General features: G+C 40.8%; 3 protein-coding genes across 3 annotated transcripts in view; 1 reads left to right on the forward strand and 2 right to left on the reverse strand.

Moving 5' to 3' along the window:
• The window catches only part of gpt (glutamic--pyruvic transaminase), a 13,717-nt gene extending 8,380 nt beyond the window's left edge, over positions 1 to 5,337 (forward strand). Inside the window, exons 9-12 of the mRNA XM_022766245.1 lie at positions 2,337 to 2,511; positions 4,140 to 4,295; positions 4,385 to 4,497; positions 4,632 to 5,337. Coding sequence (XP_022621966.1) covers positions 2,337 to 2,511; positions 4,140 to 4,295; positions 4,385 to 4,497; positions 4,632 to 4,722 — 535 coding nt within the window. The 3' untranslated portion in view covers positions 4,723 to 5,337. The remainder of the gene's footprint in view (positions 1 to 2,336; positions 2,512 to 4,139; positions 4,296 to 4,384; positions 4,498 to 4,631) is intronic.
• A 99-nt stretch (positions 5,338 to 5,436) lies between these two features.
• On the reverse strand, positions 5,437 to 10,058 carry pdia4 (protein disulfide isomerase family A member 4). Its single transcript, XM_022766246.1, has 10 exons — positions 9,774 to 10,058; positions 9,135 to 9,318; positions 8,672 to 8,877; positions 8,418 to 8,556; positions 8,049 to 8,254; positions 7,768 to 7,926; positions 7,258 to 7,409; positions 6,838 to 6,994; positions 6,428 to 6,661; positions 5,437 to 6,109 (listed from the first exon to the last, which is right to left on the reverse strand). The coding sequence occupies exons 1-10, from the start codon at positions 9,847 to 9,849 to the stop codon at positions 5,697 to 5,699; spliced, it is 1,926 nt and encodes a 641-aa protein (XP_022621967.1). The 5' UTR covers positions 9,850 to 10,058; the 3' UTR covers positions 5,437 to 5,696.
• Positions 10,059 to 11,029: 971 nt separating this feature from the next.
• Positions 11,030 to 17,838, reverse strand: part of pkd1l1 (polycystin 1 like 1, transient receptor potential channel interacting) — a 29,086-nt gene continuing 22,277 nt past the window's right edge. Inside the window, exons 38-54 of the mRNA XM_022766266.1 lie at positions 17,328 to 17,833; positions 17,119 to 17,203; positions 16,813 to 16,968; positions 16,613 to 16,731; positions 16,412 to 16,522; positions 16,214 to 16,322; positions 15,900 to 15,971; positions 15,013 to 15,185; positions 14,683 to 14,917; positions 14,329 to 14,433; positions 13,864 to 13,998; positions 13,366 to 13,500; positions 12,636 to 12,851; positions 12,312 to 12,473; positions 11,830 to 11,997; positions 11,578 to 11,675; positions 11,030 to 11,468 (exon numbers count right to left, since the gene is read on the reverse strand). Of these exons, the coding sequence (XP_022621987.1) occupies positions 11,030 to 11,468; positions 11,578 to 11,675; positions 11,830 to 11,997; positions 12,312 to 12,473; positions 12,636 to 12,851; positions 13,366 to 13,500; positions 13,864 to 13,998; positions 14,329 to 14,433; positions 14,683 to 14,917; positions 15,013 to 15,185; positions 15,900 to 15,971; positions 16,214 to 16,322; positions 16,412 to 16,522; positions 16,613 to 16,731; positions 16,813 to 16,968; positions 17,119 to 17,203; positions 17,328 to 17,833 (3,024 nt within the window). The remainder of the gene's footprint in view (positions 11,469 to 11,577; positions 11,676 to 11,829; positions 11,998 to 12,311; positions 12,474 to 12,635; positions 12,852 to 13,365; positions 13,501 to 13,863; positions 13,999 to 14,328; positions 14,434 to 14,682; positions 14,918 to 15,012; positions 15,186 to 15,899; positions 15,972 to 16,213; positions 16,323 to 16,411; positions 16,523 to 16,612; positions 16,732 to 16,812; positions 16,969 to 17,118; positions 17,204 to 17,327; positions 17,834 to 17,838) is intronic.

A 17,838-nucleotide genomic window follows, 5' to 3' on the forward strand; every position in this document is an offset into this window, starting at 1 on the left:
CAACCAACACGGGGGCAGAGAAGATAGTTAACTGGCCAGCGGACATAGTACCTTCTATTAGTATTGGATTATCACACTTGTATATAGCAAGTGCATAGTGAATATGCGGCGCATTATATACAATTATTGTGTAGATTCTATGACCTGATATAGGAAAGGTGTAAAGTATCAGTCCTCTTAGTCGATCTCTGCACTATTTATAGCTTATCTATTTCTTGACACTTAAGTCAATGGTTGTTTTTGGTCATGGCGAAACACCCCTGCTCACATTTCCCAGAGAGCTAATTCTTATCTCTACAGATGTTTTTTTTCTAGATTTTGATTTTTTAATGAATAAGGTATCGGTGAAAGTTATTTGACATAACTAATATAAGGGCCTGTCTGAGTTAGTGTAAGATAAGCTGACTATTCATTTTAGGTCCTACCCAGGGATAGAGAGGTTGTGGATATTGCAGGGCACCTGATATTATTTCATCATCCTTTCAATGATTAGGTGTTGTTCTAGAGTGATGATTGGGTAACCGGAAGAGGATACTTGGGTGCACCAGCACAGCTGAGAGGAATATGGCCCAGTTGCCATATTTCCATCAACGCATCGATTGCGGTCGGGACATGTGCTAGCGGAACTGGAAGATCAAGCCTCGCATTACTTTGCCACGTACACCACTGCGATGAGATAACATAGCAGTAAAAGTCGCCATGTTACTTCATAACGCCACTAGTTTTATTACTAACTATAGTACACATAATCTACTTATAAAGTGTAACCTGTGAGATGGAAATTTGTGTTTGTTCACTGGGCAATGGAAAGCTTGGGGGTTGTTGGCGCAACCTGGCAAACCTCTCAACAACCATCAATCCTTTACCATTTCTACAGTCCGTGACAATGGAAAACATTGGAACTTTCCCTTGTGGAATTTTAATTTAGCCCCCTAAATTAACAAAGAAATCAACACCCACCACTTGCAAAAAGCATTTACATGCAACACGTTGTAAATGGTAGGTAATTCACACTCTAAAAGAAAAAGGCGTTACTAACGCATGACAAAACATGAAAAAGTCCTGAGCTAGGGCAAAAAAGCACACTGGATTAACAACCATAGCAATGGAGAAAAATCATCAAACTTTAGTTGTGTTCAGAAATAATTTGAACAGCGAAAATAAATGGTGGTGAGGCATTCGAGCAGACCTGTTCGAGGTTGCTTCTCTCACCCAGGAGCGCCTGAGTGGAGGCAGAGGCGAGCTGATGTTATATCGTGGTAAGGGACACACAAAGCACGTGGTGGTCCACAATAATGGACAGCCCTAGCAATTGTTTCACCAATATGAACGCCTGATCTACGAAGGAATATGGCAAATAATGTGCGCAAGGTGAAAACGTATAGAATGTACTCAACAAATGCCTGAAATTAGGTTTGATTTACATCTGCAATTTATGTCAAGTCTTAATAGCATCATTAGCTTCAATGAGTGGCATAATATTATCAGTGTTGCTGGACCTAAAACTTTTGCGCAATTGCATGGCTCTTTTGTGTTTGAAAACAAGTATGGAGTCTCATAGGGGGCAGCTGTTCACTAAAATCTTTTCAACATGGAACACGACCTTGCTAGCACCGTATTTTACAATAGTTTTTAAGTGTTAACTAATGTAGATTGAACCTAGCTAGTATTGTTATTCAATAGTAAGGTCGCCATTGAATAAAATGAAGCAGTATTTTTGTCCTTTCTCTTCCATCTTCGACATGTTGCTGCTAGGATGGACGAGTGAGTGGTGGGAGCTGATGTAAAGCATGATGGCTAAAATACTATAAAAATATTTGATCATATTATCAAAGCAAGTCACTTGCAGCAGTTTACAGGTGGTATTTATTACAGTAGTTGTTCCTTATTGCAAAGGACAAAATGTCATTTGTCTTATGCCTAAGCCACAGTAAACATCTGTCACAGTTTTGATAATGATAATATAATATCTTATATATCAGCAAATCTCAAAGTAAAAGTTCAACTGATTGTTCTCAGTATATTTGCTTAAAACCTAGCATGATTATATAACATAATTTATTTTAGTTGTGGAATACAGGATTTAGAATGTTAAAAAAAAAATCTCAGCTTTGTTTCATTATAAAGGAAATGCATTCAACACGTTTGTTTGATGTATATAATTAGTAACAGTGACTGTAAATCTTTGTTAACAAGAAAACTCCATAGGGCACCTTTAACTGACCTACTGCCTGTTACTTCTGCTAACTCTGCTCCTGTTGCTGACGTGTACATGTCACCTGCACTGAGAGTGTACTTCGTGTTTGACTTTCCTTTCCTCTGTTTGTTTTTGTCAGGTGTGGATTCCGTGGCGGTTACATGGAAGTGATTAACATGGACCCCGAGGTGAAGGTCCAGCTCACCAAACTGGTGTCAGTGCGTCTGTGTCCCCCAGTTCCTGGACAGGCTCTCCTGGACCTGGTGGTCAACCCCCCGCAGCCAGACGAGCCCTCCTACACCACATTTATGAAGGTCTGAATAACACACAAAGCGCACCAGCTAGCACACATCCTGGTAATGCTCTGAGTGTACGCAAACACGGAATTATTTAAGTAAATACTCATAAATACCACGCCATGTAATCTATGCACACAAAGGCTGTATTGAGTGTGCTGAAGTCCTCACACGCCACTCAGTCCTTTGTGAATAATCAGCTTTTGATTGTTGAAAAATGCTATTACACGTGTTCACTTGTTTCTGTTACATTTTCACGCATGCATTATGCATACTGTTGTAATGTTGGTAGCTTGTGTCCGTCAGACCCACAGTTAGGCTGAAGCATTGTGTGGTTTAAGGAAGCCATTAGGGTGATGGTCATTTGTGTGTCCGTGGGTACTGTGAGTCTCCAGCTGCAAAGGATGTATTGTTGTATTTGTATTTTTATTTGTATTTGCCGTGCATGACTGCATGCTTCAGCATCCAGGAGACATTAAATCATCAACTGATGATTAGCATTTTCTTTATTTGAGAAGCTCATCTTGGAATGGACATTCAAAATCATCTAAGACGATGCTGTGAATGTTGTGGTAAAATAAAATTAAAGTAAAAAAATTAAGTAAAACATCTAGTGTATGGATAAACACATATGTTCTTTCATGACTAACCTGGGAAAGGATTTGATTACAGCCTGAAGTCACCAGAACGCCCAGACTTATGTGAATATCGGTCAACCAAACAGAATATAAATAAAAATAAATCTCATCCAGTCATCTTGCATTGTATTCGATAGATAGGCACTAGTTCAATTCAATTCAATTGTATTTGTATAGCGCCAAATCATAATATATATTATCTCATGGCACTTTACAGGGTAAAGGTCAAGACCATACTTTATCATAGAGAGAACCCCAACAATTTCCACTAAGAGAAAGCACTTGGCAACAGGGGGGAGGAAAACCTCCCTTTCAACAGGGAGGAACCTCCAACAGAACCGGGCTCAGGGTGGGCAGCCGTCGGCCTCGACCGGTTGGGTTTGAGAGAAGAAAGAGTGGGTGAGGGAGGAGAGGAAGGGAGAAGAGAGAGAGACCATGAACAGCAATATATACTGTTGATTGTTAATTGTAACAGCGAAAATAATAACAGATTTACCCTCAGGTAATGGTGTTATCATATGTACTGTTAATTGTTATAGTGGAAATAATCATAAGTAATCCTGGCTAAAAGTTTAAGGACTGAACTCCATATCTAAACCAGACACAACGAGGTTCCTCCAAATGCAGCTTTCATTGCACAGAATGTGTAGAAGAAAACCAGTGTATGCTTACAAGCACCCGCTATCCCGCAGTTTGGCTCAGATGGTCATCAATCAGGAGTAAATACATCACATTAACCTGGCCAATGAAAACCCATTGCTGGATGTAAATAATGAGAGACAGGCATTAGACTGTAATTCCAACCGGGGCCTAGAAGTTACATGGATGACTTACCATGAACTTGGACACTGGAGACACTCTTGTCTCAGCCTGGTGATAAAGTGAAAAAAAGTTGATGATCATTAACTTTTGGAGGAGGTGCAGCTTCAGCACGGACACTGGTAGACACAGGCTTGAGTTCATGCATTCATTCCTCCCTGACAGTTTTACCATTATCTTCCCCTGCAGGAGCGGACAGCGGTGTTAACAGCTTTGGCAGAGAAGGCCAGGCTGACGGAAGAGATCTTCAACACAGTACCTGGTATCACTTGTAACCCGGTCCAGGGGGCCATGTACACCTTCCCCCGCATCACTCTACCTCAAAAGGCCATTGACAAGGCCAAGGTCTGCTCTACACACACCCTGCGTCATCCTCATTTATTCATCTGTGTAGACAATTACATGTACAAATATGTGCACGTGTGTCTCTATAGGAAGAAGGCCAGGTCCCAGACATGTTCTACTGTATGAAGCTGCTGGAGGAGGAGGGGATCTGTCTGGTGCCAGGTAGTGGCTTTGGGCAGAGAGAGGGAACCTTCCACTTCAGGTTAGTGCTTTGACTCAGGCAGTCTCACTACAAACTGGTCATTTAAACTTGATATTGCCTCTGGTTTGACTACACCTGTGACAGTGTTGCCATTAACCCACGTCCCTCTTCCTGTTCTGTCCTCCTCTGTTCAGGATGACCATCTTGCCACCCGCTGAGAAGCTGAAGTTTGTGCTGCAGAAGATCCGTGATTTCCACCTACGGTTCACACAACAGTTTTCCTAAACAATCCTCCACCCTGAACTACATCTCAAGAACCAACCCGTTCAGTGCCAGTATCTTCAAGTGCCTTAATGTTGTGAATGAGGCTGCAACCTCTGCAATACCCATGTCTCACCTCAAAGCTGTGGTCACACCAGAGCAGATTTTTGTAAAGATATTTTCTGTGTTTTGCAGCAGTGATGAAACCATGAAAGTTTCCTTTAGATAACTAGTGAAAACATGTGCACAGAATGATGCACTGTTCATATGTACATACAGCATGTGAAGACGTAATCATGTTCAGTGCATGATGCACTTTCCCAAAGTATAACCCGGCCAAGTTTGTGATTTTAGATGTTATTATCTATAGAGTTATGAGGTATTTAAGATGTCCTTGTCACAGAAACTGCTACAGGTGCATCTCGCTCCTGCCAAAACTTTTTAACAGCAAAATAAGTTCAAAATGATGAACATGTTAGGTGATTACTGGATGAACATGACTGGCTGTAGAAGATGCACCATAATGAGGATGACTGAGTACTGCCAGGGCAATTCTTGCCTGTCTCAGAATGTAGCCGTTTGTATTACTAATGTTTAAATTGTTCATAAATGTGATTAAAAACACTTGAATTTCTAAAACCCTTGTTTTCTGAGATGTATTCAATGCTGGCTCTTACATTTGAAATGACAGTGATTTACAGTAACAAAGAGTCACATTTGAGTGTTGGCACACAAAGCTGACGTCATTTTGAGTTTTATTTAAAAAGACTTAAATCTTCAACAGTGCTTACATGCTTTTAGAAACAGAAGAAAGCTGAATCTCTTCAAATGAACAGAAACTAAAAAGGATGATTGAACATAATAATCATCATTCAACTCAGTAACACCGTTTAACTCCGCTGCGTTCCCTTCACCTTCCCAGAGGCCCCTCTCAGCGTCCTCCAAGGCGCCGCCTGAGAGTGGTAAGAGTTCTTAGCTACTGGTCAGGAGAGAAAGTTTCAAAGTTCATCTCTCTTCTGTAGTTTTGTGGCGTGTTTTTCTATGAACTTACTGAATCCTTCTATTGTTCTGTCTCCGCCTTCAAATTTGACTGGGCTCTGCTTGCTGTTGCTTGGGGCAAAGTATATCGTGGGGAAGCCTTCCACTTTGTAGCTCTCGTTTGGCACATCGTTGGCTGTGGTGTCCATCTTGGCGATCACCAGGTTCTTCTCCCCTTTGTACTTTTTGCCCAGAGCCAAATAATCAGGCTCCAGTTTCTTACAGTGGCCACACCAGGGAGCATAAAACTCAATCAGGACGTCCTTCTGGGTATCCATGACAATCTCATCAAAAGTTTTTCCGACCACAACTTTAACTGGTCCTTTGTTGTTCTTTGGCACTGGCTGGGACTTGATGATGGGTTTGAGCTTTCCTGTAAAAAAAAGAGAAAGAAGTAGTCTACATTCAAATCCAACAAAGAAACTATTGCAGCTAATCAAATCTGAGAGCTGCGAGGTTTCACGTGCTGCTATCATCCTGTGGAAAATTCATTTTAAATGTTACATAAAAGTCAATTCTCTCAAGAACTGAAATTAATTTCACACTTCAAAAATGAAACTTAAACACTACAAGAAAAAGTGCACAATCCTAACCAAACAAAACATCTTCTTTTACATGATCTCATCCTTCAAAATTCACCCCCACAGTCAAAAAAAAAAAAAAAAAAAAAAAAAAACACCTCAACACTCACCTTTCTTAAAAGCCATAACAAAGTCTTGCAGCACCTCGGCGTCAAACTCCTCGGGCTCCATGGCAAACTTTTTGCCTCCATCTGCCAGAATTCCCACATTAACTTCCTCTCCGCTCTCACTCAGGCCCAGGCTCTTCAGCTCCTCTGCGTAGTCTTCCTCATCAGCAATGGCAAACGTGTATTCTGGGAACTCTTTGGCCACCTCCAGCACCTTGGACCTCCAGAACTGTGTAGCTGAAAATTAATTAGGAATGAAATAAAGAGCTTGATTACTAAAGCATGAAATGTACTCTTAAAGGAAGAACTTCAAAACAAAGCTATTTATGCTAAATTTTAAACAATGAAATCTGCTGAATAGCTACATTAAGAATAAAAGTCAGATCAAATAAACAGCATTTTAACAAACTCACCTTTCCTGTAGTCAAAGCTGAAGTCTACTCCATAATACACAACCACCAGGGGTCGTTTTGTGTAGCGCTTAGCATCATTGCTTGGTTTCCTGTGGCCCACCAGAGGAATCACATGCTTTTTGAAGAACTCCTGTACTTCTGACACTGATGTAGAGTCCTACACAGTAAAAAAAAGTTGTTGAGTTCACTTTTTTTTAAATGTTAAAAACTAGAGGTCCTTTTCAGAGTTGGATAATGCAGCACTTAGAAGTAGAAATGGCTGTTGAGTGAAACCTTTCGCTGACTGTTTATTTTTATACTAACATTAAAACTGAAAGAAAGCCAGTCAGAGTTTCATATCCAATGAAACCAATTCAAATTTAACTAAAAAAAAAAAAAAAAAAAAAAAGGGATTGAAATAGAAAAAAAAAAAACCTGTACCTTGACTGCAAGTGTGTGTGACGCTGGCTCAAACTTGGAGCGAAACTTTTCAGGCTGAACAATGACAACCTGACCGGGTGACGCTTTGAGCAGTTTGCTCACTTCAGAGCTGAAGGAGTGACGGAAGGTGAAGTCTTCCCTCAGTACATTACCTGCCAGACAGATGAGTAACACAGATCTGTTTGATTGGCATTTGACAGAAAAAGAAAAATGACTGAATGTGAACTGTGATGGATTACCCATCACAAGCAACTTTCAAGTTGCTGCAAGTTTCATTTTATAACATTCTGTTCGAATGTCACTGCACAGAGACAGGATAAAATATGTAAGGTAAGTACAGGTCAGTTCATTTAAAATTTGACCATTTTCAAGCATCATTATAAAGAACAGGAATGTTATGTTTTTTTTACTGTCTTTGGGACCATGAATTGCAAAACATACATTAACCATAATAAAAAATAATTGAATAAAAAGGATGGATTATATCCAGCTCATGGTGGAACTACTTACAAGCCTCGATGTAGATCTCATAGGCTGCATCCTGCTCGCCGGAGAACACACCGACTATGACAGCATCATCCCCATCCTTGATAAGCTCCTGCACCTGTTTTGCTGCCTGGACCTGTTTGGAGGGAGGCCCTGCTTGCTCACCCATGTAGTCAACAATGCCTACAGAGAAGGAGACAGAGGTGCATTACTGCTGATGGATGAACAGAAGTGAAATATCCACACAGATCCGCATGCATGCACGGAAAACAGCAAAGACAGGCATGACACAGTCAGTCACCTACCATACTTCTCTCTGGGTCCGCTGTAGTCAAACGCCTTGCCCTTCCTGAAGATCTTGAGGGTGGGATAGCCTGTGACTCCAAAGCGTGTGGCGATCTCATTCTCCACAGTGGCGTCCACCTTGGCCAGAGGAATGGGAGGAGAACGCTGGCTCAACTCCTTTGCTGCCTTCTCGTACTCTGGAGCCAAACGCTTACAGTGTCCACACCTGGAGGTCAGTTATAACAGGTAAACAATGAGGTTTTATTTGCTTGAAGAGCTGCTTTTTAAAAGATCCACCATCACCCCTGTGGATGCATATGTCACTTCTAAGCCAACAACATTCACAATTAAACCATCTGTATTTCATAATTGACAGACTGCTGACTGACCATGGGGCGTAGAACTCCACCAGGATGATGTCTGCATTGTTAACGGTCTCATCAAAGTTATCTTTGGTCAGCACCAGTGTCGCCTCAGGAGGGGGCTTCCAATCTGGCTGAGCCACCTCTTTCACCCGATCCACAATGGCTGCAACAAACAGATATTCACCATATTAGTAATATAATTTTTTTTTTATTCTAAAAGAGGACATGTCTATATTGAAAGGCTGTGAAGACTCTGTAACTGAATCAACTGTCTCTACCCTTCGGTGTCCTTTCTCCATCGTAGTCCACAGCCTCTCCATTTTTGAGGATCTTGATGGTGGGATACCCCGATACTTCGAACCTGCTCGCTAACTCACTGGCTACTGTTGCATCCACTTTGGCCACAGGTATAGGAGGGTCATTCTCCTTGAGAGTCTGAGCAATTTTTTCATACTCTGGAGCAAACTGTTTGCAATGGCCACACCTAAAAGGATAAAAGAAAGAATACAGAGATGTTGGGAAGTTTTAAAGGATGTGAAAGGAAAGAGGCATGTTGCAGAATTTGCATAGGAAGTGACTTGAACATTGAAATATTCTCAGTTTCCACTGCTCCTTTAGTTTTCACTCAAGATTCTCAATACATTTTGATTGTAACCAAGTTTATAATCAATTGTAATCATAGAACTGTGACGTGGTTAAAAAACAAACTTCTTTAGATATAAGAAGAAATAGCAAACATACCATGGAGCATAAAACTCAACTAAAACGGTGTCTTTCCCTTCCATGAAAGTCTCATAATTGTTGTCGGTGAGAATCAGCACCCCGTTCTCTTCTTTCACCTCTGTGTCATCTCCTTCGTCTTCATCCTCATCCTCCTCACCCTCACTGTCCTCTTCATCAGCTTCCTCCTTCTCCCCTGTCACATCTCATAAGAAAAAGACAGGGGTTGATTTAAAGAGGAGTAAAGCTTGGACAATGTGTTACTGCTTGTTGCACAGATTACAACAGGGGCAGGGCAGGCGTGGACATCACATGTAGCAGTTGATAGCAACAGACAACATTATCATAATGTTACACACTGACAAAGTGTAATTGAAACGGGACTGGCTGAATTAATATTTTACATGAGCCTAACGTAATTCTAACACTCAGGAGCCAGGTAATTGCATAATTGTGTTTGTGGCAGTACTGTTGACATTAGCTGACCCATCCTGTTAGCTAGCGTGCTAACAGGACTAGCAGAGTATCTACAGCAACTCAGCTAGCTAGTTTGTATAAAAATAACTTGCAGGAAACACACGACAGCTGCACTGTAGCTTTATTTGAATAACTTATTCAGCTGTAATAATCACACAGAGTTGTACAATGTCTCACACTTACCATCTTCACATCTGCTGACAGTTGCAAAATGTGCAACGCCGAGCAGCACAATCAACAACAGGGCAACCTTCCTCATTGTCCACAGATGATGCGGCCCCGTATTAATGACGCGCTTCCCTGAAGTAGCCTGGCTAATTAACTTAGCTAATAACGCTGATGAATGTCATCAAAATACTGTCGGCTGCACAGACCCGCCGTCCGGATCAATACTGATATGTGGCTGTAGGAATCTCTGCCTCGTAGTTTCATACAAACTAATCACTCCTGAAATCACTCACGCCGCCTCCTCCGTCTGGAAGTTGTCTGACTTGCCACGTTGTGATTGGTTCCCACCATCGGTGGTCCACCAATCACAATTCGCCACTCAATTCCTTACTCTGAGACGTTGGAGGATGCTATTGGATGCTTGTTTCCCTCTATGACTTCTGTGCTTGTAGGACTGGATCAGGACTGGATCCATGATCCATGTTTATGGGCTAGTGGGTTAAATAGACTATTATCTGATATACGAGATTTATTTTTTAATACTTAACATAATAATTTCACTGCAGCTCTGCAGTCCACACATCTTCACCTTATATGAAACACAAACAATGAATATTTAGAGAACAAATCAGTACAGTTAGAGAATGTAACTGCTTACTGTGTGTGTGCGTGTGTGTGTGTGTGAGAGAGAGAGAGAGAGAGAGAGACAATAGCCCAGAACGACTATTCAGATGCTATTCTTGTAATACAAACAATGCTTTGCAAAACAATGATATTCCACTTTAATGTATAAATACACTGAAAATACATTTTTGAGTGCCAGGTTGCAAGTCTACAATTAGGTATATGATTCCTTTAGTTGGTCTGCATCCTCTTCATCCATCCAGCACAAATGAAGACTGCAGAGCGTGTAGTCTAAAAAGCATTTATTTATAACTTACTTATATTCATAACTGCAGGTTTTTCCAATCCTTATTGTTAATGAAAAAACAAAATCACTTTATTAATGATTTTTTTATCCACATCCTAGACACAAAAATAAATCACAAAGGTTTATTTTTGTTTTATAAACTGTCAATAAACTGTCCATTAATAAGTCATGAACTATTTGCCTAGTATCAAAACGTCTTGTAAGATGTATTTCACTGGTTCCAGGAGTAGTTTGGGGGTTCAGGCAATATATTTTGAGAGATAGTGAAATAAGACAATTAGATGCTGGGCACATACAATAGTGTACCATTGTATACATCTTAACAGAAGAGAAGATATTACTATGCAAACTTTTGGGACATCTTGTTTTTGGAATTGCTTGAAGTCTCCCAGCATGAACTGTCATCTCCATAGGGACCCTCCTGTTTATCTGGCTCCACACTTACAGGCTCCTCATGTACCAGAACCTCCACCACCACCTCTGTATGAGTGGCCTGAGTTTTACTTAACCAGCAACTCTCATTTGTTTTAGTCCAATGGTCAGATTGTGTCTCTAGAACATCATCTGTCCAAATCCTGATGAGCGATGCTGACTCTGGGAGGGACAGGCAGTTTTGTCCTCTAAAATAAGTCTGGAGCTCTCTGTCATTTGGATTTTCTTCTGCTCTCTCTCCAGTATGCTGCAGATTATCAGATGCTAAAACAATGTCTGAGGAGGGAGTGTTTCTCTGTTGGCCTCTCTGCTGCAGGAACTGCAGTATCTCTAGTTCAAGCTTGGACCTGGTAATGCAGAAAAACAAGAATTATTATCATTTTGTAATTTATGACATGTCTTTATTGGCTTAAGAATGGTCTGCAGCTTGAGTAGATGCTAGAGAAATTTCGTTACCTGCTCAGCTGAGATGCAGGTAGGGTTTCTCCATGGCCACTGACATCTGTGTGATCATTCACCATTGTCTCTTTTGTCATTTGTGTTCTTACAAAGTCCTGCAACAGAATCACACAGTGCCCGAACAACAGGAGACACATTGTTAAAGGTGTGTGAGAGCACACACACAATACATGAAGAATGTATATGAGTGCATACACTGCATGCATGTGTCTGTGTGTCTTTTCCACATTTGACATGAGGCTGGCTCACCTTTGTGTCCATGTTGGAGGGCTCCTGTATGGGTGAGGAGATGGGACTCTCTTCCTCCAGGTAGTCATGGGCTTTTGGGGGCAGGGTGTGGTGCAGGCAGTTACAGAGGGCACTCAGTCTGAACAGCAGCTCATCTACCAAGCTTTCAAACTCTTCAAGGTAATAAGTCTGAAAAACAAGAGTCAATAGGATTTTTGGGAAATGTGGTCTTTATGGACACTTGCAGTACTGTAGCATTGCTAGTGGCATTAGTTAGTCTACCAATAACCCTAAACACAGATTTGATGTTGTTTGTCTGTTGACAGTAATTGCTCCAAGATAGTTTGACAATGATATATGCAGTAGAAATTCAAAATGCCACACAGCAACATGAACAGTCAGCAAAATGAGACATATTACAGACGTTTCTTAATTGAGAATTGCCAGTAATACAGTAAACTTGATAAACTGCTGTTTCAGGGCCTACACAGCTTTTTTCTCACTCTGCTCTCAACATGGTTATCAATCCATGTTGATCCACGCTGCCCAGTGAACTCAGAAATCCTCTTTCTGATGTAGCTGGCAAATTCTGCTACAGTGAAGACATCCTTCCTTCTCTGAGATCTTCTCACACTTCTGACCAATGAGGACACCACACCTATCACCTTTAAGAAAGACAGATGTCTGTTACAACATAAGAGTTACCTGGACTCTTGACAGATTGTTTCTTGTGTGTACAGATGTTCAAGGACTTTAAGCATGCATAAATAAGTCAGTCTCTTATCTATTCAGTCACAATTTTTACAAAGAAAAAAAAATATATGTACCACTGCTGTCCACACCACAGTAGAAGACAGATAGAAAGCTCCACTGTAAAGGAAATGATGTCCAGAGAGGAGGAGGCCCCTGGCAGGTCTGAGACCCGAGTACTGACAGAGCAGAGACTGAAGGGAGCGTGGGATGGAGCTGAAAGCCCAGGAGCTTTGTACAAACAGGAGATTCCCCGCGCAAGACAGCGCCACCAGCAGGATCAGACCTGAAATCTAAGACACAAGAAGGTGCTGATTTTCAGTCTCTGTCTGTCTGTGTAGTGAGCTTGGCATTTGTTTCTAACCACATCCAAGATTTAGAATCACAAAATGATCAAATCTAGAAAAATAATACCAGCATTACATGTCGGGGTAGGACACTGAGTCTCTCAAAATAAAACTGCTTTAATGAGACAATGCACACAAATTGCACACGATGTCCTATATAATATTACAAATGCTCCATTTGGTTTTCATTAGAAATGTATTGCCGGTGATGATTCCCAGCTGAATAAGATGGGCTACTGTTATCTGTGTTAAGGGATGCATCTCACAGTGTAGCACACCTGAAAGCCGAACATATAAAAACCTGCAAAACAATTTTTATTAACTTTCCCTATAAACAGCATTATTTCTGAGGATGCAATAACTTGGAAACTGAGACTTTCTGTTTGTAGAGTAATATTATAAGAGGCAGTGCTTGGGATAAACATCTTTCGAACTTGTGTTGCTGCCTTTTCGTGTTTACCGTTGGCCAGAAGAGGCTGGAGAGTGAGCGGGTCAAGAGTGTAACAGGGATAGCCAAGGTCCTGTTCACCCTCAACATAGTCATACACTTAGTGATGAGAAGGAAGAGTGTAAGACCACGCAGAGTACGAATATCCTGCAGAGACACATGAACAGTTTCATCACTGACAGGCACTGCTGACCTCTTTAATTCCCACATTGTGATCATTGACACAACAAGACTTCTCAACCTCAAAGTCAGGTGTTCCTTGTGTATCTAATATAGCAAAAAACAACAAACCTTGTACACTTGTGACTTCTTAAACGGTATTATAACTACAACTCCTGCCAATAAACTCATAATTCTAATTATTAAAGATGGGGCTCTTTCATTTTTCAAGGGAAGGTACTGTAATAAATTCAAGCAGGAAAGGCAGTGGAAGGTTTTTCAACATTAAATATTTGTTTTTCTGTATCTCTGTTCCTCCTTTCCCTGCCTTCATTTGTCGCTTTCTCTCACTTGTTCCCAGGTAGCCAAGAAGCTGACATCAACATGTCCTCTGTGTCTCTGCAGCACCTCCACAACGTCCATGATAATTATGGAGTGATAGATGTAATACACATAGTACACTAGGATCACTTTCAGCAGAGTGACCTGCAAAACAAAGAGAAAGTGAGGTATATTTATTTCTACAGCAGTAAATTATAATCAGACACACTTCACACTCTGTATTAAAACCCTGCTGTGTGCTTTGACCTTCAAATACTTTTTTCTGTGTGGTTTATTTCACAGGTATGTTTGTTTAAGAGCTACAGGTTACTTTACCCTTACTACTAGGTCATTGTGATCTTGTTTGCACTGGTGTATGGCTGAGTGTGTGCACACGCCTGTGGACGTGTTCCTGTGTAAGCCTTAATCTTTTTTTTATTATGTTGGAATGGTTTCTTTTGCTCATATGTGTTTATGTATAATTGGTAGACTCACTTCCAGCCAGTTGCAGGGTGTCCTCCAGTATCCCATCAACCCTTGCTGCCTCATGGTGCATACCTGATGGCAAAGTTGCAGCAGAGACAAGAGGAGAAAGAGGAGCTGGAAGAGAGGAAAAGAAAACATGAGGAACCTTCAGGCTTTTGACAGAAACATAAAATCTGACAAGTGCTGGTGCAGAGTTAGAATATTATGCAATATTGTGTTTGTTTTAAAATCAGTTGAATCATCAGTTTTTTTGTTGTGTAAATTTGTGCGTGTAGATTTTGCTTTGCTCAGCTGCTTGAGTGGCTTTATGATGGAGTTCAAGACGAGTTGTTTTTACAGATAAAAAGTGAATGAGTCTTTTACCTGGCACACCATAACAACATAGTCCCACACAGCAGGAGTGTGATACACCCTGACTGATTGGACTTTGAAAGAGGGCAACAGGACATTGATGGGGCTCTGCTCAGTGAGCAGGGTCACACTGGTGAACAAGTTGGGTGCAGGGCTGAACAAGGTGAACTGGACCTTCAGGGCCACTGTCTGTCTGCCCAACCAGCCACATGAATGCAGGAGATTCAGTTTGGATGCAGCATCAGACCTGATGATGATAGTAGATATCACTGATATGAACAATGCCTGATCCTACAAGAAATGACCTCTTTAGAAAAACTCGAGTTCCTGTGTAACTCTCACTTTGTGCGGCCTAAGCCAACTGTAGCATTTGGCCATGAGGAGCAGCCCAGGTGACCACATGTAGTTAGGGGTGTTGCTGTGGGAGTCGTGACAATGGAAAGTGGGTAAGAAGATGTTCCCCTCCCTGACAAGAATGAGCGAAGACCCTCTGGCACAAGAGTCACACTGTAGACCTGAGAAGTCACAGACAGAATACACACAGATAGAAAAAAAACTAAACATCAAACTAAATCAGACTGCAGTAATCGACACTCTGTAACTTCAATAAACATACAGAAAAGGTAAAGTTGTTCTAAGTTTAAGGATATTCATCAATTTATATGATAAATTCAAAGCATTAACAGAAACTTTAATTCACCACTATTCCATGAAATTACATTTATAATTATAGCAGAAAAATACATTTTTTTTTTGTTATAATTAATGTTCAGTACTTGGATTTTAAAGGAAATCTGCCGTCTGAATAGTCTACATGGAAAATTCATGGAATCCACCACTGCACTGTCCATTTGTGGCCTGGGCCCATATTTGTGAAACAGCGCTCTCTACAGGGGGTCTAGTGTAAAACACGATGGCATGATGACATTAGGTGAGGAATGTAATTTTGCTTGAAATTAATGTTGGTAAAACAATACACTGGACCATTCAAGAAAGGGATTTTTGTTTTTTCTTAGATTGTTGTTATTTTAAAACACAGAATTTTACACGCTTTATTTATTATGTAAAACTGGTCAGTCACTTTCACTGTTTGCAAAATGAGAATCTTTTCTTCCTGAAACACATTTTTTTCATAACAGAAGGGGCCATTATGACATTGAGGTTTTCACTGATTACTAAGTGAAAACCATGAGTAAGTATAAATGTAAATGTCTCCTTTTGTTACTTACCTTGTCCCAGAATGAGCTGGATGCCTCCTCCTTCCACAGGATTGCCTCTCCAATCAAGATATGTGACCGCTGCTGGATGATATCAAACGATGAGGTTGTGAAAATGTGTTTGGTTTTACTTTATATTGACAAAATATGGAGTAAGATCTTTCCTCAACATTTTTTTAATGGATCAAAGGGACTAGCATACATGATCAAGGTAAATTCTTTTCACAATTTCAGAACATTGCAATCCAGGACAGAATGAGCCTACAACTGTTTCACCAGCCTGCTTTAGTTACATGAAACTTAGTGAGTTTTTGGTCATTGCTTACCTCAGTTGTGGCTGATGCATTCTTGTACAGCAAATTTAGCAGACTTGTCTGTGTCCACTTCCACCAGTCCTCATGGTTTTGTATTGACATGAAATCAATGTCATCATTCCTGCTGAAAGATAAAATACAATTTCGGAGTTCGTCAAGTGTTTTTACTAAGAGAGAGAAGGAGAGAGAGCGTGTGTGTGCAAGTGTTACCTTATAAACTGTTTTCTGACAGCTTTATTGAGGTGGTAATGATCACTGACTGAGCTGCCATATGTTACACACAGCATGAGAAAAGCCATGGAGACACAGACAGACAAATCCCTGGATGACAAAGAAAAAGAGATAATTCCTTATGCTGCTTTAAATCATATACAATCAGCTGCCCACACAGACAAAGACACACAGACCCACCTGAGAGTGTTATGGATAAGAATCTCTCTTCTTTTCCTCCCACGGGTTTTCCTCAGCTCAGCTGGAGTCAGTGGGCGCACGAGACGTAGGTAGCGAGCTCGCTGACGAGCTGCAAGCAGCTGTCAATCACAAATAATTGACTTGATGTTTCAATGGAAAAGAATAGAATAGATTAAAAAGAAATAGATTCTGGCTATCACCTTTTCAAGGTATGAGCATCTTTCCTGAGGGAAAGCAGATATTCTGAACTGCTCTTCTGGCTGATGAGCAGCCTCTAACTCTTTTATTCTGGAGAAAGTATGAAAGTCTGGTCTTTTTCTGTACCAAAAGGAGACAGTAACTGCCACAGTAAGTATCTGTAAAAGAAAAAGAACAATATTTCCAATATAAAGACCATTAAGTATTGAACTACTTTTATTTTGTTAATAATCTTAAATAACAGTTATGGATTATACTTTTATTAATTCCAAATGCATTTGGTTGTAAACAGGTGGGTATCAATTTACCACAGCTGGCTGGATGAAGAAGATGCAAGACATCAGGGAGAAGAAAAGCGAGTGTATCCAAATCAGAACTTTGCTGCTGCTGAATCTAAAACATCATACAGAGACACAGTTACAAAAGTCACACAAAAGTCAGTATCATAGTGGCAGTGGCTTCCAGTCCCTCATATACTTGAAAAATCATCCATTTAATGGCATCACACAATTACTACCTCATTCCCAACACTGCAGAAAGCACCAGGCAGGAGAGGGACAATAGCAGACAGAAGGCCCAGGCCAGATAGTGACACCACTGGGATGTTGGTCCAACTTTTCTCCCTTTCATTGTGTCGATTATGTGGTAACCACTGCTGTGACCACACCATGCTGCCTGGTGATGGCTGCCTTCCTCAAAGCCACAGTCCGATGAACATATTCCTTGAGGATCTTTCTCCTTCTGAATGGCTCGATTTTCTTCCCTCATGTTGGACAAAAGATCTTTCTGGGTTCCATGAAATTTGTTGCTTTCACTTAAAAGATCAAATGCTTTTCCCTGATTTGCTCGATCGGCATTATTCTCCTCTGAAATCAGCACCAAATTCTGAAGTACTGGTCCCATACTGCGCTCTACTGCTGGATCATCCTCCTTTCTTATGATCACATCTGGCTGGATTACAGGTTCTTTATCTGTGTCTTTATTTTCCAGAATCGTAGGAGACACTGAGAGCACGTCTGTGCCCTACA

The sequence above is a fragment of the Seriola dumerili genome, unplaced genomic scaffold (genome assembly GCF_002260705.1).
Source record: "Seriola dumerili isolate Sdu_G_001 unplaced genomic scaffold, Sdu_1.0 BDQW01000822.1, whole genome shotgun sequence".
Lineage (NCBI taxonomy): Eukaryota > Metazoa > Chordata > Actinopteri > Carangiformes > Carangidae > Seriola > Seriola dumerili.